Below are 22,530 nucleotides of genomic sequence, written 5' to 3' on the forward strand. Positions count from 1 at the left end.
ATGGACTTACATGGACTTTGAGGGGTTTGACAAAGAGGCCCTGCAAGCCTCTGTGGTGGATAGTGATACAATTGATACAAGTGATACAGGTGAGGGCCAATAATCTGTCCTCTGCCTCGGAACCAACCCCCCATCCCCGTGTGCCCAGCCATCTTTTCTACTAATGTAAGTGTTAAAAAACCTAATATTATTGATATTTCTCTTAATTATTAATTGTGTGTGCATACCATTATAAAGTTAAGATAATATTTTTACTACAACATAGTTGTGTGTCGTCAAAAAGTGGAGTTTGGGGTTCGGGCCAGTCTCTATTGGAATTAATCCCATATGTTCTGTTGTTCACTTAAAGCGGTTTTCACTTTACGCGGTACCCTGTGGGTTCAATTGACCGCGTTAAGCGTGGTACAACTGTAGCTAATTTTTCGTTTGTGTGATCTGGTTTTTTTCAAGTAGGTCATTGTCCGTACAACTCTCTTTTGTGCAGTAATCAGAGATTGTGTTTTTGAAGAGCCAGAGGTCCCCCATAGTGTGTGACAGTGTATCAGGTGTTGGTAAACAAGATCATGATAGATTTCTTTCATTGCTGTGAGAGTGAGTGACTGTCGAGTGTGATACATGATACCGCACTGTTTATTGATTTTACTGTGTATGGCTTGTATGTGGTTTCTCCATTTAAGTTTCTCATCAACAATAACTCCGAGGAATTTCGTATTTTGTTCTCGTTTGAGGACTATATGTCCAAGGTACAGGGGGTTCAAGTCTGGAGGTAAGTTTTTTCTTCTGTGAAAGATCGTGTAGTGGGTTTTCTCAAGATTCAGGGTCAGTTTATTACGTATTACCCAGGTCCCGACTTTAGTTAATTCAGTGTTCATAGTTCTCATCAAGGAATGGAGGTCTGAGTTGCTGGCATAGAGATTACTATCGTCTGCAAATAAGTTATATTTTATGAATGGGCTGGCGTGGACTATGTCGTTTATGTACAACAAAAACAGTACTGGACCGAGAATTGAACCTTGGGGGACTCCATACAAGATAGGCGAGGAGTCGGATTGGTAGTTATTATAACAGACATACTGCATCCTGTTGGGCAGATATGAGGTAAACCAATTGTGGGACAGGCCCCTAACGCCGTAATGTTCAAGCTTTGAAAGTAGGATGGTATGGTCGACAGTATCGAAGGCTTCAGAGAGGTCCAAGAATATACCGACTGTGAACTGATTGTCATCAAAGGAATTTAAGATGTCATTAGTAAAGGATAGCAGAGCACTCTCAGTCGACCTTCTAGCTCTAAATCCAAACTGGGAGTCTGTAAAGATGTCATTGGCATTGCAGAAGGAATTTAGTCTATTACATGCAAGCTTCTCCAATATCTTACTCAAGGCTGGGAGGACTGATATGGGGCGGTAATTCTTGAAGAGACCTTTGTCCCCAAATTTTTTATATGCCGGGTGGACTTTAGCAATTTTCAGTTTATCAGGAAAGACACACTAGTGAAGGAGGAGTTACAAATGTGGAGGAGATGTAAACAGAGAAACCAGATATCAGATGAACAACAGTTTTATAAAGAAATCCAAATGTGAGAAAGATTTAGGAGTAATCATAAGTAAACAATGTGTATTTGCTGGAAAGAAGGCTAATAAAGTACTTGGATTCATGCAAAGGAGTGTTAGTTACATGACTAGACAGGTCATCCTACAACTATATCTTGTGCTTGTGAGACCTCACTTGGATTTCGCTGTTCAGTTCTAGTCACCGTAGTACAGAATGGATATAGAATCCCTAGAAAGAATTCAGAGGAGAATGACAAGACAAATCCCGGGCATTTGGAACCTTGAGTACAGAGACAGGTTAAAGCATCTTAACTTGCACTCCCTCGAGAGACGTAGAGTGAGGGGCGATATGATAGATGTGTTTAAATGGAAGTCGGCTAAGCAAAGGGGACATTACAAAGGTACTCAAACCAGGAGCGAACTCGTAACAATGGTTTTAAATTAGACAAATTTAGATTTAGGCTCGAAATGGGTAAACTTTGGTTTGGAAATAAGAGTAGTGGATGAATGGAACATTTTCCAAACATCATCATTAACTTGAATATGCTGGATGACTTCAAACATAGGTTGGATGGATATACAGGTTGACTATCAAAAATCAGGCAACCTCGGGACCTGAGGAGTGCCGGATTTTCGAAAATGCCGGAAAACTGATGGATATATTTGCTGTATAAGTTTAACAGAAAATTGTGTGATACTCAGGTGGTCCTTACACTCAGGGGTAAAGGAAACACACTGATGTCAAGTCCGTAAGTTCTATTCCTGGTACAAACACAAAAAGGAGTTAAGACAGGGGTAAACAGCGTCCTGTCTTGGAATCTCTCTGGGTATCTCAATCTGCGCATGCGCGTACAGGTGGGTTAAGGAGAGCTGTCTTGACGTGACGGAATGCCTCATCATTGTCAGCTGTCCAGGTGAATGTTCTCTTGGGGCTCATCAGGGGGCGTAGAGGCTGTGCTGCAGCGGCGATGTCGGGGGTGAACTCAGCCAACTGGTTTACCAGGCCCATGAACGAGCGGAGGTCGGTCAGGTTGGCAGGAGTTGGGAAGTCCCGGATCGCGCTGACCTTTCCAGGATCAGTCGAGATGCCCTTGCCTGAGAGGGTGTACCCACAGAAGTTCACACTAGGTGCGGCGACCACAAACTTATCCTTGTTGAGGGTGATCCCGTACTTGCGGCACCTGGTGAATACGCTCAAGATGCGTGGAGTAATCCTCGTCATATAGGAGCACGTCGTCGATCACCTTGACACAGTTCGCCACACCCTGAAGGGCCATGTCACCACGGAGGCAGAAAGCATCGCCAGTAGTCGCGAAACCCATAGGTCCTCTGCAGTGCTGAAATCGGCCGTACGGTGTGATGAACGTCGTGAGGTGCTGATCTTCTTCCGCAAGTTCCATCTGCCAGTACCCACATAAGGCATCTGCTGTAGTAAAGTACCTTGCCTTCGGGTCCACACTGCGTATAGCGGCGAAGGGTGTCGGTGAAGGGTGGGTCGGGCGGGAAACTTGGCTATTCAGCTTTGTGAGGTCGACGGTGATACGAACTCCAGTAATGTTCTTGGCGACTGTTACCATGGGGTGACACCAATCCGAGGGGTCGTCACCAGCAGGCTTAATGATCCCTTGGGCTACCATAGAGTCGAGTTCCTTCTTAACTTGGCTCTGGAAAGCAAAGGGTATCTGTCTCGGTGTGTGGATGGCGAAAGGTACTGCGTCATCCTTCAGGTGAATTCTCATGGGTGAGCCAGCCATTGGCTTGAGTGGAGCCGTCTTGAGGTCCTCCTTGGAAACCAGCACGTCCTTGAATTGCAGTAGCAAGAACTCCCTGGCTGCAGAAGGTGACATATTGGGTGGGAGGGGCAGCTCCTTGCACCTGTTGACATGTTTTATTTCCAGAATTGGCTTAGTGAAGTCTGAAGATATTATGGCCAACTCTTGACAGTGGCCATAAGACAGTAGTGGCATCTGAACACCTTTGTGGACCTGAATCCTGGCAGAACATGACTGCTTACCTAGGGTGAGGGTAGCCTGAAATGTACCCAGAGCAGGTGCCATTGTAGAACCGTCTGCGGTGAGCATTGTAGAAGTTGACGGTGGTTGCAAGCTGCTCCTAGGGATCCGCAGAATGTCGAGGTGTCTTGTGCCGATGACTGTGACGTCCGCACCTGTGTCAGGAAGCATCTGGATATGGGATGTAACGTCGCCGTATGACAGGTGAACACAGATGGGTTGAGGTGTCTTGCTGACAGGGGAAGAAGAGGATCTCACGCGACGACAGCGCTTGTTTTTCGCCGCCTGAGACTTGCATGTAGTATTATTCTTCTTCTGTGACTGACAGCATTTGTCAAAGTGTCCAATGCGGCTACAGGAGCGGCACTGAACGTTGTTGGCAGGGCATTTCAGTGTCCTAGCCCAATGACCACGACGGCCACAGTTATTGCAGGTACTGTCAGCGGCAGGGCATTCAGAACCATGCCGACGAGCACAATACTGGCAGGAATGACCTGGCGTCGAAGTCTGAAGTGATGCTGAAGATTGATGCGAAGCTGAAGTCGGATGTGAAGCTGAAGTCGGATGTGAAGCTGAAGTCCGTCACGTCCTTTGTTCTTCTTATATGCGGAGATGGCACACAGCTGGTTAGATGGAGCACGAATGGCAGAAGTCGCACTTCTGGTGGCTTCGTAAGAGCGGCAGGTGGTGACAACATCCTGTAGAGAAGAGGCAGTGTCGAGGGAGATAAGCTTCTGAATTAGCTCTTCGTCCCGCACGCCCATGAGGATAATCATCTTCAGCTGTGTTTCCTCACAAGTCGACGAGTTCCCAGGACAAACGTCAACCTCCTCAGCGATGCGTCTGAGTCGTACGTAAAAATCGGCAAACGACTCACCCTCCAGCTGCTTACAACTGAGAAGTTCTCTCCTACGGAGAGCTTCGTTGCGGAGACCCTTGATATGCGTCTGTAAAGCATCCAAGACGTCCTTCACACTCTTGTCTGTGTCGTGGGGAATTTGCAGGGTGTGCTCCAGGATACGTTGCGTCTCTAGGGTGAGACACATCCTCATCTGGATCAGCTGTTTCTCCCTAGGCAACCTTGATAAATCGACCATCATCGAATAATCGTCCCACCTCCGACGCCATTCACGGAATACCTGGAACGAGGCATCAGCTTGGAGTGGCGGTGGACTCTGAGCGAGTGCTTTCTGTGGGGGGGGCAAAGAAGTTGAAGAGGACCCTGCAGGTGCACCTGTGGACGAAGAGGCAGGTGTAGTAGCTGCTTGAAGGTTAACAGGTGCCAACAACTCGATAATGGCACTGAACCTGGCATTTTCTTGTTGACGTCTGTGATTCTCTTCACGCCTTCGTTCATCGTCTTCCTGTCGCCTCCTGATGTCGTCTTGTCGTCGGTTTTCTTCCAAAAACTGAATTAAATGAAGGAAGTCGACACCTGTGGCAGATTGCGGACGTGTGTAGTGGGGGCTAAGGGTGGGTGGGGCCGCTTGATCCACTTCCCGATCCACTTGGAGTCCACTTACTGCACCAACATCCGTCTGAAGTAGGGCTTGTTGGGTATCTGAAGAAAACCCAATAAATTCCTGATCTTCCATATGGCCTGGTTTATTTCTCTCACAATTACTGTAATTAATAAGTGAGCAGAAGAGCAATCGTCTTTAAATGGAAGATATCTGCGAGCGTCTGTGTGTGTGTGTGTGTGTGTGTGCGTTCGTTCGTGCGTGTACTCGGGGCAGGCTGGCTAGCGGGCTGGCGGTTACAGCAACTCCTCTCGCTGGCTCAGACACTCAGTGCTGGTGAGACATGAATGGGGGTGGATGTCAAAACTTGAGCTCTCCCATAGGTCTTAAAAAGGCTCCCCTCTTTTGTAAAAAGTGCAGGAACACGGGGAAACACTTTAAAGGGCACACACAACACTGAAAAAGCACTTCACAACACTGTACTGTAAATCCAGGAATATCGTGTTGAGGTACGCGCCGAGATCCACTCGACAAGAGAAGTTGACAAGATGGCGGCTCTGAGAGAGATTCTGTGTCCACTCCAATTCTGAACAATGTGACGTCCCAGCTACTCACTGCGCCATGTGTGATACTCAGGTGGTCCTTACACTCAGGGGTAAAGGAAACACACTGATGTCAAGTCCATAAATTCTATTCCTGGTACAAACACAAAAAGGAGTTAAGACAGGGGTAAACAGCGTCCTGTCTTGGAATCTCTCTGGGTATCTCTATCTGCGCATGCGCGTACAGCGCGCATGTGCCCAAAGCCTGAACTAACACTTGGTGACAAAAGGGAGTATGATTATAATACAGAGACCTGAATCAATAATGGTAAATAGTACAGAGTTACATAGTACAGCCATATTCGTCTCATATATCTACAAAAATGACTACCTGTACAGTCCTTTAAACAAAGAAAATTAAACACTTAAGTTAGGATAATATAATTGACATTGCTGGATTCCTTGTAAGACCAGGAATATTTTGAATATAAATGTCATATATTTTGCACAAAAGATAACATATTTACTCAGAGTAAACATTATATCAAAAATTTGTATGTCTAATGCAAAATCTATGATGTTTATATTCAAAATGATCATCAAATTGTAAGAATTCCAGCAATGTAAATTATATTCTGGCCGGGTAATTTGTATGAATTTTATGAGTTAAAACATATATCTTCATTAAATAAACAAAGAAATATTTCAAAATGCGCTCCGAAATCCATGCGGGAAAACTGAAGGTTCTGGTTTATCGGTTGCCGGATTTTTGATGGGCCACCTGTATGAGCAATAGGGGTTGGGTATAAATGGCACTGCACAGTATTGGCCAATAGGTCCGCTGCAGTTTCCTCCATTCATACGTTCTTATGTTAATGCTGAGCGCCTCAAATATCATCCCACTTGGACGATTCTCAGTGTTAACTGTTATTTTTGAAAATTAAATGTTATTCATTTCAATCATTTGTATTCAAATATTTTATGTTATACCTGTACAGTATTCACATTCATGAAAAATATAAAGTATTTGTAGATCCTGTCAGTAAGTCAGGTTGACAAGCTTAATACTCATGTGACCTGTGGTCAGGTCATTTGACCTCAGGTGACTTCATAATTGGCTAAAACAGGCAGAAATAGTGAGGTCATGAGTTTAGGAGGAAAGAGTCAGTAATCTTTATAATAAAAGAACTTACTGTATATAATTTTTTTTTATTTGTAATATAATTTGTATTGTATTCCTATAATTCATTCATCCTACTGTAATTTAATTTCTAATATATTTTTATAATAAACAGTATTTCTAATAAAATTTGTGATGTTTGGAAAAATTTTTCCTATAATCGTCCATGTGGGAATGTTCTTTATGAGAATCGTCCAAGTGATAAGAAATCATATACCTGTACAGTATCTGGGAATTGTCGTAGTGGCACATAAGCTGTCATGCTGTAGCTGGTGACCAGCACCATCAGGAGGTTATGCGGCATTGTCACCTCATCAGTTGAGCTGCGTAGCGCCTTAAAGCAGACTTTTTTAGTAGATTTGTGGATTAATGTTGTTAATTGTGTTGATGGAAATATAAATCTGAAAGTATGGGTGATGGATGCTAGTGTTCTCCCTGGTTTTATATATACTATACGTTAGTGTTAATTCCAGTGAAATGTTGAACAAAAATGTTTCTGTTAACATTAAACAAATGATTAGAAATTAATTTTCAAGTAATTTAGAAATATAAATTAGAAAGTAAAACATAACAAAACAATGGTTTAGTAGTGTTGTTAATGTGTTTGGTATGTAAGTGCATTGTCACCTTGCCTCACAATGTGTTACATTTATTTATTTCTGTATTTACTTTATTATTACTGTATGCATATTTAACAAATAATAATTTTTGCACAGTAATTACAAATATAATATGATACTTTATATGGCAGCCAAGGCATGGTAACTGAGTATGTTTGTTGATTGGAATAATGAGGATCTTCAGAACGATCCAATTATGGTGCAAAAACTGAACAGAAAATAAACGAATAATCAAACACAAATTCAAAAATTGTCAAATACGTACAGTAATGTTAAAATATTCCAAAATCAGTTAATTCAGATTTTTGGGTAATTCAAGTGATCCAGAGCTCCTTTTTTTTGTCAAATTATTGAGGGTTTAGTGTATAAACAATACGTGGTCTGTCCGGAAAGTATCCAGCCATTGTGAATATTGTGAGAACTGGTCGTGCGGCCTTGATGTAACTTGGCAGCCACTCAGAGAGGACCGTACTGCGCATGCATGAAGAGTCACACTTCCGTGGGACAACTCGGTTGCCTGGCAGATGCCGTTGAGTGAGCGTGGGTACTGTGTGACTGTCTCATTTACAATGACCAAACAATAATGAAGGAGTACTACATCGAAGTTCTTCACCGGCTGAGGGATGCGGTAAGAAGAAAACGACCGCAGCTGTGGGCAAGTGGTGACTGGCAGCTTCATCATGACAACACGCCTGCCCATTCTTCACGTCTCGTGCAGGGTTTTTTGGCAAAACATCGCATCACCCAGGTCTCTCAGCCCCCCTACAGCCCAGATTTGGCTCCCTGCGACTTCTGGCTTTTCTCAAAGCTAAAATCGCTGTTGAAAGGGAAGAGATTTCAGACTGTGGACGAGATTAAGGAGAATGCGACGAGGCAGCTGATGAAGATCCCGAAAGAGGACTTTGCAGACTGTTTTGAAAAGTGGAAGGGACGCTGGGAGAAGTGTGTGAGGTCCCAAGGGGAGTACTTTGAAGGGGACTAAGGTGCCATTGTCCTAGGTAAGCAATATTTTTTTAATAGTAAATGGCTGGATACTTTCCGGACAGACCTCGTATGTGGTAATACAGTATAGGCCCTTCTCTATTATCAGCCTTAGACCCCTCTCAACCTTAAGGGGGTAGCTGGAGTGTTTGTTTGTCTTAGACTTATAGCCTATATATTATGCACCACAAATAGCTAATGTAAGTTGAACACATCACAGTAGTATTTCCTGAAAGCACATTAAAAAACAAATTAATATATTTCATAAATTATTATTTCAATACAAACCCACCAGATATTAATGAAATCCTCCCAGTTAGTTTGCTGTACATTAATATAAATCTATACACTACATATTGGCTGTGATGCTCAACTCAGCCACACTTAGTTTAGCAACTTCCATCATGCACCAGTAGCTGGCAATGTTCCCCTTATCAGATCTTATTAACTGGGTCTGCAGATTACACCAGACAAAAATACATCTGTTTTAGGGAATACAGTACAGTATCTGGTATTGAGAAGTCCATTACTGAAGGGGGTTTACTATACAATATAACTATCCCACACATGGGGGATAAGAGCTGAAACATAGGAATAATGACATGTAAATAACTCTCATGTCATGCCTACAACTGAGCAAAATTTGGGTATGCCATCTTGCATTAGTCACAGGAACTATATTAGGCAGGGTACTCCAGCTCCAAATTGTAAAAATTCTTATGTTTTAGATAAGAAGCAAAGACGTGTAGCAAATGCAAATTCAGCAACCACTGCAAGAAATAAAAAAGGGAAAGAAGAAGACAGTAGTCCAAATACTTGGAAATTACGACGTAAACCTGGGAGTGCTGGAGCCCCTTCTGCAGCTAGGAATTCTCACCTGCTTGGACAACAGGCTGAGGCGCATGCTTCTGCCTTTCAGACCAGTAAGATACTATGTTCACTGTTGTGTTTTGAATTGATACTCTAAGTTACATGGTACATTTTGAGTTAAAGAAAATCAATAAAATATAAACAAGAAGTTTTATGTTCAGTTTACTTTGCCATGCACATTGTACAACACATCCAGATGAAATGGGGGAGGGGGGAGCAGTGTACGTATATAAGTAAAAAAAAAGTTTTGTCAAAGTACTTGGCCGCTTTTAATCTAAAGTTCATTACCGGGCTCAAAAAGTACCTTAGGTATCACCTGGATAAGTAATCATCAAAAAATATAATATATGGAGCAACCACTGAGTGCTCACCATGCATGTGCTTTGAGCAGCAACTATGAGATACAATACTTTATTGTAAAATCACCGAACTTACAATATAAAGCATCGCAACATACAGGATTCCGTTTAAATGCTTTATAGTTATCAAAATTTTTGTAACGTGAAACCAGATCAAAAGAACTATACTGTAAATACATTCTTCCAGGGTTTCTTGAGTAGCCATTAAGTCCTTAAGCCATGGCGACTGGCAGTAATCAGGTGATTGTTTGCCCCCTATGGCAACTGTTGCTTAAGCAAGAGGTTTAAAGTCATGGTTTGCTGTAGAGTATGACATTTCATGATACCATATAGTTCATTCTCTCTTCTATTTTAATTGCATATGTAAACCAGGTTCACTGTAACAAATTAATTGCATGTGTATACCAGGTTCACTGTAACAGCTGAATGCATGTGTAAACCAGGTTCACTGTAACAATTTGATTGTCTGTTTGTGTAAACCAGGTTTACTGTAACAACTGATTGTCTGTTTGTGCAAACCTGGCATTACTTGACTCTTACCTTTCTCATTGCCCACTGACTGCTTCATGTGTTACTCTTTTCTGTGTCTACAAATATGAATTGCAACTTTCTCTCTTTCCCTAGATATTTGTAATATAGTTGCCTGACCATAAAAATTGCCTCTGTAGTTTCCCTATCTGGCTTAAACCTAAACTGCATTTCCTTTATGTTTACACTCCCTGTTATCAACTTCTTCATCACTCATTCCATAATTTTTATAACCTGATTGAGCAGCTTCAGGCTCCTTTAATTTCTGCATTTAAGTACATCACCTGTGCCCTTGTAAATATTTATGATCTTTCTCTCTTTTGCCATTCTCATGGAGCAGTGCATTCTCAATCTACCACTGTAAAATTATAGATATTTTACATTGGCTGTTTCTCATCCAACTTCGGGGTCAGAAAGTCACTTTTTGCTGGGTACCGGCCCATGTAGGGGAGAAAGGGAATGAGCGCGTTGATGCTTTGGCGAAAGCAGCTGCTTCTCGCCCTGTGGCACATCGTTCACTTCTACCTCCCTCTGATATGAAGCGAGCAATAAGAGCTGCTATCCACTCAAGTTGGCACCACAGGTGGGATGCTGTTGGAGCAAACAAGCTCCACAACATCTACCTTGCATTGGGTGCCTGGAGATGTCAGGGACTGTCACGCCGCCAGGAGACTGCTTTGGCCCACCTCCGTATTGGCTACACACGACTGACTCATGGCTTTTCAATGGAGAGGGCGCCCCCTCCCCATTGTGATGACTGCCTGGTCCCATTGACTGTTCGACACATCCTGGTGGAATGCCCCAGTCTCAGAGATCTTCGTCATAAGCACCTCTCCCAGTGCTGAAGGGCTTTACCGTCTCACTTTAGTGCTGGGGGGTGGGGTAGCGTAGGAGAGGATGTTTTCTCCTTCGTGGAGGAAGCCAGCCTTCTACACAAGCTTTCAGTTTTATCTGTTAACGTTTAAATGGTTTTTACAAAAGTTCTATGTTATTTATTAATTATGGTGTTAACCTTGTATTATTTGATTTTAGTCTTTTAACACTATTGGGTTTAGGGATGTGCTTTTTGGCAAGACGCTCAGGGTTTGGCCACTCACTCACCTCACTGCACTTGACTGCACCGTATATACTCGTGTGTAGTTCGAGTTTTTAAGACCAAATTTTTAGGCAAAAAATTGGGGGTCGACCTCTACATGGGTAATAGTTTTGTTAGGTTGAATCCGTGCATGATGGGACGGGCAAGGAGCAACTTTTAGCTTCAGACATGAAAAATATTTACCATTTACTGCCAGTAAACAATGGAAACGTAAAATATGTACCAATTATTAATGAAAAGTTGTGCAGTGCCTTCAGCAGATGAAGCTCACCAACTTACAATAGGCTAAATTACCTTACAACGTGCTTTCAGTAGTCTATGTTGAAGTCCTTAGCACAGGCTAACTTATCATATCATATACGGTATCACAGTACTCATTGATCTACAAAAAATACCGGTAATAAAAACCTTTTCGATATTTCACACTTAATATAATACCCGGTAATCCACCTCAACCTCATATTGTTTACAGCGATGCACGACGCACCACCAGCTGTTGAGTATCAGCTAGACGGTACACGTGTTTTTCGAATCGTTTTCAGTTAAAAAACTGTTACATCACACGTATATTTTATCTTAACTGTGCCTGAATGAATATATTCTCGGAAATAAATAGTAGTTTTGCTGAAACGTGATGTATTTCAATGTAAAATAGGATAAAATACATGACGAAAACAAAAGACTTTACCTAATCTTCCGATGTTCTTGAGATGGTACTCGTTTTTGTAAGAGTTTTCGGTTAAAATACTGTTATATTACAATGGTATTCTATTCATACTGTGCCTGATATAATACATTCACGGAAATGTAATATTTTTGCTGAAATGACATACGTATTACAGACCTTAGGGGTGGATCAAATACAATTGTATTTGTATTTTAATTGGCGCGCCAAATCAACCTGCCTTGTTCCTTTCTCCAACTCTTGGATGATGCTATACTTCACCTCGTAGCTTAAGGAACGTCGTGTCTTCTTTGGTTTAGTGCCGCTGGGTCCAGTGCCGCTGGGTCCAGGTAAGGAAAGGTTTCTCTCTGGGGGTGGTGGTCCGGCGGAAGCCATTTTACGGAACAATGGATGCGCGTTTACGCGGAGTGGCCTTGAGGGATGAAACTGCCGCGGCTAGGTCAAGCGTCGTCTTTCCTCCCTCCCTCCCTCCCCCCCCCGGGTGGACACGTCATAATACTTTAAGCCAATTACAGCTAGCAGCAGAGGGGGATAGGGATGCATGGCCAATCACAGGTCTGATACGTCATATGACATCAGTGATAACGCAACAAAGACACACACTGCGCAACCTTACCGCGCCGCTTGCCCAAGCGGAGGGAGGAGGAGGGAGAGGCAGGCAGGCAGGCGGGCGGGTGGCGGGTGGGGCGAATCTAAAGATAGCGTCGCGCCGGACACTCTCCGCGTAATGGGGTTCACGTACCGCGTAATGTGAGCACGTGAGGTTCTGGCAAGGCACCGCGTTAACGTGGAAACGCGGAATGCGGGACCGCGTAAAGTGAGGGTTAACTGTATATGACATATATATTCAAAATATTCCTGGTCTTACAAGGAATCCAGCAATGTCAATTGTATTATCCTAACTTTAGTTTGAGGTATTATTTATTAAAATTTAGTGGTTTTCCCCCAAAAATTTCTCAGAGAGGGAAGAGCCAGCAGTGTAGTGTGAGAAGAGGGGGAGGGAGTTGAGTCCATTATTTGAATGGACATTAACTTGGCGACTGTATTTCTCTATTTCTCTTAAGTATTAATTGTGTGCATGTACCATCATAAAATTAAGATGTTATTTTTACTACAACATAGTTATGTGTCTTCAAAAAGTGGAGTTTGGGGGTCGGGCTGGTTTCTATTGGAATTAATCCTATATGTTCTGTTGTTCACTTAACGCGGATTTCACTTAACGCTGGACCCTCTGGGTTCTATTGACCGCGTTAAGTGGGGTACAACTGTATACACTTTTACTCTTAAATCACTACTGTAATGTGATACAGGGGACTAATTTTTATCTCTTGTGCAAAATAAATGACTTATATTAAAATTATTCACTGTTTTACAAGGATTCCAGCAACGCCAAGCAGATGGGTGAGGAGGGAGTGGCGAGGCGTGGGAGGGTAATCGTTTGACAGTTATTTGGGCCAGGTCTATCATTGTGTTATCAGCTCTTAGGTGACTAAGCTTCTCTCTTATAAAAAGCCAGTGAAATGACCTGGGTGAATATAATTACTTAAGCTGGGATTCTTGTAACATATGATTAATTTGAATATAAACATATAATTTGCACTAAAAAAAACAATTTTAGTTCCATAATCAAATTAGTACATGTGCCTCAACTTTTCTCATTTTATTTCTATTACGTTCTTTAGTATGGTGTGTGCATGTAAATGGATGAAAATAATTGAAAATATAAATATCAAAAATACAGTTTAAATTTTTTTTTATAAAATGTATTACAGTACTGTACTAATATTACAACAATTTTTATCTCTTGAGCAAAATATATAGCGTTTATATTCAAATTATTGGCTGTCTTGCAAGGATTCAGCAATGCAAATTATAATCTCTAACAGTCTGAGATATTATATAAGATAAAACTGTAAGCCTATAGGCCTGTGGGACTGGCGGAGCCGTTCATACAGCGAGGTTGGGGGTTGGGGGGTTGAGGTGATAAGTTTGAGGAAGGTCTCTGTCTGTTTTTAACAGTCCTCTAAGCTTCTCTCATTTAAAATGCCAGTGATATGGAGAAATATAATTAACGTGGCTGGGATTCTTGTAAGATACTGATTTATTTGAATATAAACGTGTTGTAATTCGCACTAGACATAACAATTTTAGTACCGTAATCAAATTAGTTCATGTGCACTCAACTTTTTAGTCGTTTATTTATTTCGTTCTTTAGTATGGTGTGTGCATGTAAATGGATAATAAATGAAAGAATTATGTAAATCTACCCAAAATATTAAGTTAAAACTTTTTATAAAATGTACTATAGTATTGTACATAATGTACTACATTTTTTATATCTTGAGCAAAATATATGGCGCATATTAAATTAATCTTGTTCTTAAATTTCAATAATTCAAATTATATTATATTAACTTTAGTCTGAGATATTATATAAAATAAACATAATCACCAATCTTTATCTTGGAACGAGGTGGTGGGAAGATGGGGAGTGAGGTGACAGGTGTCTGGGCATTTGTTGTTATTTGAGATAGTTTGACAGTTGGCGCTGTATGTTTATTTATCATTACTTAAGAGTGACTAAGCTCTTCTCATAATTTAAACTACCTGGGTGAATATAACTTACATTGGAGATTCTGTGAATAGTAATTTATTTGAATACCTTTATAAACAAGCTATATTTTGCAATAGACATAACAATTTTAGTACCGTAATCATTTAGTACATGTACAATGCTGAGTTTTACCTAGGTCCATGTTGTTGCTGCTATTGGCTAAATTCACTAGATGTAATATGCCTGGCACATAATCTATAAAATCTGCGATGCATGACATATTCGCTCAGGTCTATTGGTTAACAAGTCATTATTTGAATGTTTTTTTTTTTCAATTTAAATTTTAATTGTTATTCATTGATAGAAGCGGGATCCTAGTGCTGTCATGCCTATTACCTTTACCAAGTAACTATTGAGTGTCAAGTATATACAGTACAGTACAGTCATCCCTTGGTTATAGTGCCTAATTGGGACTCCCGATAATGAAATGCAGAACCTATGGATTTATTCTAATTGGTTCAGGCACCCAAGACCCAACCCCAAGTTTCCTATTTTAAGTGCCAAGACCCACTAAAATATATATATGATATTGTGATATCATAATCACACATTATTGGCTAGGTTTATTACAAAGTGATGAAAAGGTAAGCTTATTACTGTAGTCACAAAACATGTAGCTATGCTTTTTTATTTGAGTCACGTCATGAGTCCGTTTTCTCTCACATCAGGGCGCTGGAGTCCTCGTTTTCTCTCTTTAATCTTGGTACTTAGAAAACTTCTATTTTAGTAATGCACAAATTTTGAAGTACCTTCCCCCAATTGCAACTGGGAGTTGCAGTGTGAGCAACTAGATATGTCTGATTACAGCAAATGTGTTATTCAATTTGTAGTCGAAGATTTTATCCTCAATAGATGTAATTAACATTTCACCTGTAGGCAAATCTTAACCTAAAGTAGAAGCATATTCCTTTAACATAATATCTGACCAGTATGGGAGGTCGTCGTGTTCTAAATCGAGGTGAGTGAGTGGTGTCCAGCATCCACGTTTTTTTTCTGAGCGCGTGGGCGTATATCGATGGGGCGTGTTGGTGGGCGTTAACGGCGCATGACTGTATTTATTTTCTAGTTAGTGTTACAAGTGATTTCAAAATACCTTTTGCCTCTTCCATAAACAAAGGAAAAATTATATTTTGCTGCTTACAGACAATTGTTGAGGCGAAAACACTTGGTTGTTTTATTTTTGTTATTGTTTATTTTTTATTACTAGCTTTTATCTGCAAGCAGTGGCGTTGAACATTGAACCTTTCCGCTGTTTTTGTGAATTTAAGTCTTGGCCACTTTTCCATCTATGGGTCTGACTTCGCTGTAAGCTGGAGTTAATCCACAGGCTCGAATCGGCGTCAAGGTCAATCTGGGCAGGCGTGCAACCGTGATGCCCGTGGCTCTACCGAGGTCGCTCTTGAGTTTTCCTATGTTATCAGCCGCCTCAACTCAACAAACACATTGTACATGGTGGGTGAATTAAGATAGAATAATTTTTTTAAAAATCCTACCAGAAAGTTTTTTTCTTATTTAATTTACATATAGTACTATGTGGTTAGGAAACAATAGTCTATACACTGTAATGGTCCTGGATTATGGCCTCGATTATGGTTGATTAAATTTACCTCCTAAATTCTTAAATTCGGTTATGAAAGCGCCTCGGTTAACAGGTTTCTTCTGAGCTGAACATCAACAATTTGGCTTGCATGGCTGAGGTCAACCAGCTGTAGTATTAGTCCGCCAATACATTAACGGGTTGTGGGCTTAAATTCCTTACTATTTTAGTATATATCAAAGTTTATACTATTCTATTTTAAAGTTTAATATTAAATTTTGTGGTCATTTTAACAATTGTGAACATAATTGAAGGTAAAGTGACTAGTTTAATGCGGCATCCAGCCTCTTAACACAGCAAACAGGCATTAGTCTCTCTCTGTTTTCCTGGAGTAACATCTTGCTTGAGACTCTCTTTAAATGCTTTCTGTGTTTCCAAGCAAATTATTGGTCATTTAATTTATTTTATATTGACAATATAAGCAGTGCAGTGTTATTTTAAAAATATTTTTATTTAACAAGTTTAACTTTGAAAAGCATTGTGACATTGTTTGAATCAAGCAGGGCCTAAGAGATCAAGAAAAGCAATTTCAATCCAAGCCAAGCAGGAAATCATAAAAAAACATGAACAGGCATTAGAACAAATGCAAGAAAAGACAAATTTAAAGAAGTGAAAGTGAGAGTCAAATCTACAAGAGTGTTTAAGTAGATCCCTAATTGCAGAAACTGAGAGGTTACTTATCTGGATTAGGGAAAAACAGATGAAAGGTGATTCAGTTTTCACTGAATTCATTTTGTGAAAGAGCCAGGAGATTTACGAACATTTAAAGACCGATCAACCTGGTTCTTCTGGCACAGAATTTGAGGATTTTCGGGCCAGCAAGGCTGGTTCAAAAATTTCAGAAAAGAAGTGACATTTTCAGGCGTGGTTGGGCATGGTGAAGCTGCTAGTGCTGATAAGGAAGGGGCAGCAAAGTTTTTAGATGAATTTAAAAACTGATGGAAGAAGAAAATTATCTTCCACAGCAAGTGTTCAATGTGGACAAAACTGCGCTGTTCTGGAAAAAGATGCCCAAAAGAACATTCATCACCAAAGATGAAGCCTCTTTCAGGCATAAAATCCATGAAAGACCGTCTCACTCTATTGCGGTGCCAATGCTTCAGGGTTTCCGACTGAAGCCTTTGTGTCTACCACTCTGAAAACCCCAGGGTGTTCAAGCAACAGAAAGTGGTAGAACAAAGCTTGGAGTTTGTTGAGTTCAACGTAGGCATGGGTGACAAGGCAGTCTTTTAATGAATGGGCTGTTGATGTGTTTGCCCTTCTGTCAAGAGCTACCTATCCACCAATAAACTCCTTTAAAGGCTCTTCTCCCTCATGGATAATGCTCCTGGTCATGACCCTGACCTTGCCAGAAATTTGGAGTATCAATTTGACTTTGTGAAAATGTTTTTGCCTCCAAGCACTACATCAATCATACAGCCAATGGACCAGAATGCTGATCAGCAACTTCAAGAAGTTGTACATGAAGAAAATGTTTAGGGAGGTGTCATGAGGCAACTTCATGATCCTGAACTAACACTAAACATTTCTGGAAGACACAATTCATCCTGGATGTGAAAATTGATTGTGTCATCATGAGTCTTCTCAATTCTTCATGGAAAGCACTGTGGCCATCAGTAGTCCATGATTTTGAGGGATTTGAGGAAAGAAACAGAGTTGGGCAGGAGATTGTGTCCATTGGTCAGTCTTTGGGCCTTGAAGTGGAGGAGGAGGATGTGGAAGAGCTTGTGATGTCTCATGAGGAGGAACTTACTCCTGATGACTTGAAGCAACTGGATGAGATGTTACAGGTAGAGGCTGACAGTGGTGAGGAGAATTGAAAGTGATGACCATATGTCAGCTAAACAGTTGAAAGATGGATTCACTACTGGAAGTTCAGGAACTGGCTTCAAAGCACCCAGAAGTGGAAAAATTAACTTTGTGTCATGTTGAGGACTCAGTGGTCTCTAGATATATGAGACAATATTGCTGTAATATGTAACTCTGTACTATTTACCATTATTGATTCAGGTCTCTGTATTATATGTTATAATCATACTCCCTTTTGTCACTTGAATGTTAGTTCAGACTTTGGGCACATGCTCGCTGTATTGTACATCATGAATGAGATACCGAGAGATTCCCCTGTCTTAACTCCTTTGTGTGTTTGTCCCAGAAATAGAACTTCTGGGACTTGACATCAGTGTGTTTCCTTTACCCCTGATTGTAAAGATCACCTGAGTCTCCCACAGTCTCCTTTTTAAACATAAGTTAATGGTGGGGAGGACAGATGCCCCACAGACCACAATTGACACTTTCTTCAGTAAAGGCAGAGGGAACAAGATACTATCCCTAGCCTTCCACTTCCAGGAGAGTGGATGTTCATGGTGGAGAATCTGTCAGTCCAGAGGTTCTGACATTTTCATGGAAGGTGACTCACTCTTGAAGCAGTAAATGCTTCTCCTCCACCTCCACTTCCTTCTCTTCTCCCTTCTCCTCCTCCACCTCCACTTCAAATGCATCATCTCATCATCATCCAGGAGCCTTCTACATACACACCTCAAAGTAATGAACTTTTCTACCATTTTTGTTGAATTTAGGCAATTTTCGGTGAGCTGGAACCAATTATAACAACCCATTGAATCAATGGTTTGGTTAACTAGCAACCTGCTGGAGCGGATTGTGCTTCTAACCGAGGACCACTATAGTACCAAATATGCCAAATAAAGAAAGTGCTTGAAAGCGATTACCTAGGGAAGGTGTTTTTTGCCTTTGACATCAACCCACTGAAGTATTGGCGTGATATACAAAGCTTCAAATTTCTGAGGCACTTTGCCAAGAGCATTCTAGGCTGCTGTGCATTGTCGGCACCTGAAGAGTGTTTAGCAAGGCTGGTAATTTTACACTCCTGAGCGAAGCTAAGTTGAGCCCAGAAATCTTCCAGGCATTAATGATGATAAAATGTAATTCTGATATGCAGGTACAGTATTGGGTTTGTATTTTTGAACTTGGAAATAAAATGTTATGTTGTATTTTATATCTTTATTTCACAAGAATTTGTACTGTATTTATATTTGTATTTTTGAATTAAGGATTAAAAGTATTTGTATTTGTATTTGTATTTTGCATCATAATGTCACAAGTATTGTATTTGACCACTAAAGTCAGTATTTGATCCAACCTTGTTATACATCCTCCGTTATTTCATGTGATTGCAATACTAACCTTATTCCATTATAAAGTGCATATTTAGCAAAAAATAGTTATAGAATAAAAAGGTTGTGGATTTATATTTTGCTAGGTACAGTAGTAGGGGTGTAAATTGTATAGTGAACCCTCACTTTACGCGGTCAATTAAACCCACGGAGGCCAGCGTAGCGGGAGACACGTAAAGTGAACAACAACATGGGATTAAATGAAATAGAGAACCCGGCTGACCTCCAAACTCCACTTTTTCCGACACAATACCTATGATCTAGTAAAATTAACATCTTAATTTTATGATGGTACATACACACAATTAATACTTAAGAGAAATAGAAATACAGTTGCCAAGTTAATGTCCATTCAAATAATGGACTCAACTCCTCCCCTCTTCTCACACACTCTGGCTCTTCCTCTCTGAGAAATGTTTGGAAAAAAACCACTAGATTTTAAGGTATATTAAATAATACCTCAAACTAAAGTTAGGATAATATAATTGACATTGCTGGATTCCTTGTAAGATAGGAATATTTTGAATATAAATGTCATATATTTTGCACAAAAGATAACATATTTACTCAGAGCAATCATAACATCTAAAATTTGTATGTCTAATGCAAAATCTAAGATGTTTATATTCAAATGATCATCAAATTGTAAGAATTCAGCAATGTAAATTATATTCTGGCCGGGTAATTTGTATGAATTTATGAGATAAAACAATATCTTCAAAAAAAAAAAATATTCTTCACTACACTATCTGTCAATCAAAATACCCCGCCTTGCCTCCCTCTTCAACCGCCAGATGGTCGGGTGGTTCCCTCCTCCCCACCCCCCACCAACCCTCCCAGAAAATGTGTGGGAGAAACCAGAATATTTACCTTTTTTAGTAATAAATAATACCTCAGACTAAAGTTAGGGTAATATTATTGACATTGCTGGATTCCTTGTAAGACCAGGAATATTTTGAATAAATGTCATATATTTTGCACAAAAGATAACATATTTACTCAGAGTAAACAAAATACTTAAAGTAGATCTAAAATTTGTATGTCTAATACAAAATCTATGATGTTTATATTCAAAATGATCATCAAATTGTAGGAATTCAGCAATGTAAATTATATTCTGGCCCGATAATTTGTAAATTTTTTGAGCTAAAACAAATATCTTCATTAAATAAACAAAATATACTTTGAAATGCTATCTGTCAATCAAAATACCCCACCTCCCCCCTCTTCCACCTGCTCCCTGGGTCCTTCCCTCCTCCCCTACCATCATCCCCACCTTCCTTCCCTACCAGAGAAATGATTGGGTTATAACAGTATATTTACATTTTAGTAATAAATAATACCTCAGACTAAAGTTAGGATAATATAGTTGACATTGCTGGATTCCTTGCAAGACCAGGAATATTTTGAATATACACTTCATATATTTTTGCAAAGATAACATATTTGCTCTGGGTAAACAAAATACTTGCATTAGACCTAAAACTTGTATGTCTAATGCAAAATCTATGATGTATATTCAAAATGATCATCAAATTGTAAGAATTCCATGTATATTATATTCTGGCGGATAATTTGTATGAATTTTATGAGCTAAATAAAAAAATTATACTTCACCTGCGTATATGAGTAGATGCACAGCGTAAAGTGGAATTCCGTTCTGGCAGGATTGCCGTAAATGTAAAGCAGCGTAAAGTGAAATCGCGTAAAGTGAGGTTCACTGTTTTTATGATAGGTGCTCCTGGCGAGTCGGATTACTGTATTCATTTTTCCTTGCAAGTCAGAAAGATAATTGTACATATTGAGTCAAAGCAAGCTTACTATTGGTGATAAAAGGTTGGGTTTCTTGCACTAGCATTTAAATGCATTATCTACAATAGTTTTATGAGTATCACAATAAAATTATTAAATCTATACATAAGAATTATAACACAAATTGTAGTGCATGGCTGCCACTCAAGTTCCCACATGCAAATATCCCCGTCAAGTTTCTATATTTTTTCGTAAATTATCGTAATATATTTATAAATGCTTACTATTTTCGAAATTCACATACAAAATACTGTAATTGTAATGCATAAAAATGTTACTTTTTTTTTTTTTACAGAATTAAATGAATTTCTGTACTTGTGTTTGATGTTGGAGCATTTGATGATGTTCCCCCTCTCTGACCATTCCCTTCGCCTCTGTGCTTACAGTGTCGTGCTTGGCCTGAACAAGGCAACTAAATCTAGTTTTGTGGGGTGGGGTAGTCTTATGAGGAGATGAGCTGTCACGAGGTAAGCCATGATCACGATGGCTGAGGCACCACATGTGCAACACTTATTTTTCCTTTTAGACATAACAACATGCGGACATGCCAGACAAACTATCACTTGCACTAGAAGGGCCAGGGACACTGGGAAGGCCTCAGGAGGCACTGCACTATCATCATGTGGTGCAATCTCCTTGTACTTTTACATTTTTCCATCCTCCACCTCTGTCAGCTTCATGAGGCATGGTTCAAAACTATCACAACAAGGTTATCAATAAATTAAATCACTGTAATGAATGAGAAATCAGCACAAGCTACAAGAAAATGGTGGGAAATGTAGGTCAAGGTCGTCCTGTGCCAATGAACCAAAAAGGGTGACTGGTTTGGTTACTCACGTAACTTTGAGGCAGTCTACACAGGTGCCAGATCACACCGACATTGTGTAATGTCGCGTTTTAGTATTTAGTTAATATACAACAAAAATTATTTTATTGTAATTTTTTTGTTCATACATAAATTTAGTATGAAAGCCTAAAGTGATAATTTAAATCATACATAATTTGCATATGAAAACCCCAAGAGCGTTAAGCCTTTATTTCAATTCTGCAACATCGACCAAAGCTGTTGTATTGCCAGGATATAATTACCTGATCCAATCAATCAACCTCATGATTGCATTAGTGAATTTGGTCACTTCAGCTACTTTCCAGTCTTCATTTTGTTGATAACTTTCTTCACCCATTCTCTTTCCATTTGGGCATGGTCTGTGTATTTGGTTCTACTACACTTGGCTGCCTGTCCCATTTCTCATTCATTAGTTGATCATAGTATTTCTCTAGTCATCCTTTATTTCCTAATTATCAACAATGGCATTAGCATGATCATTTCTCATGCATTGCTCATCAACAACATCCTTGTTTTTCTGCTGTTTGCCTGGCTGTTCTGAATACCTCTCTTCTTGCATTTGTACTATTCAACATATCTGTAG

The 22,530-nt window shown here is 40.0% G+C and overlaps 1 protein-coding gene across 1 annotated transcript in view; it reads left to right on the plus strand.

Annotated features, from left to right (window-relative positions):
- Positions 1–10,947, plus strand: part of LOC121872234 — a gene marked incomplete at its 5' end in the record, with an annotated part of 68,900 nt that extends 57,953 nt beyond the window's left edge. The window contains 2 exon segments of the mRNA XM_042374904.1: positions 9,074–9,268; positions 10,475–10,947. Of these exon segments, the coding sequence (XP_042230838.1) occupies positions 9,074–9,268; positions 10,475–10,947 (668 nt within the window).
- Positions 10,948–22,530: the final 11,583 nt, after the last annotated feature.

The sequence above is a fragment of the Homarus americanus genome, unplaced genomic scaffold, assembly GCF_018991925.1.
Source record: "Homarus americanus isolate GMGI-L3 unplaced genomic scaffold, GMGI_Hamer_2.0 scaffold27956, whole genome shotgun sequence".
NCBI classification, from domain to species: Eukaryota; Metazoa; Arthropoda; class Malacostraca; order Decapoda; family Nephropidae; genus Homarus; species Homarus americanus.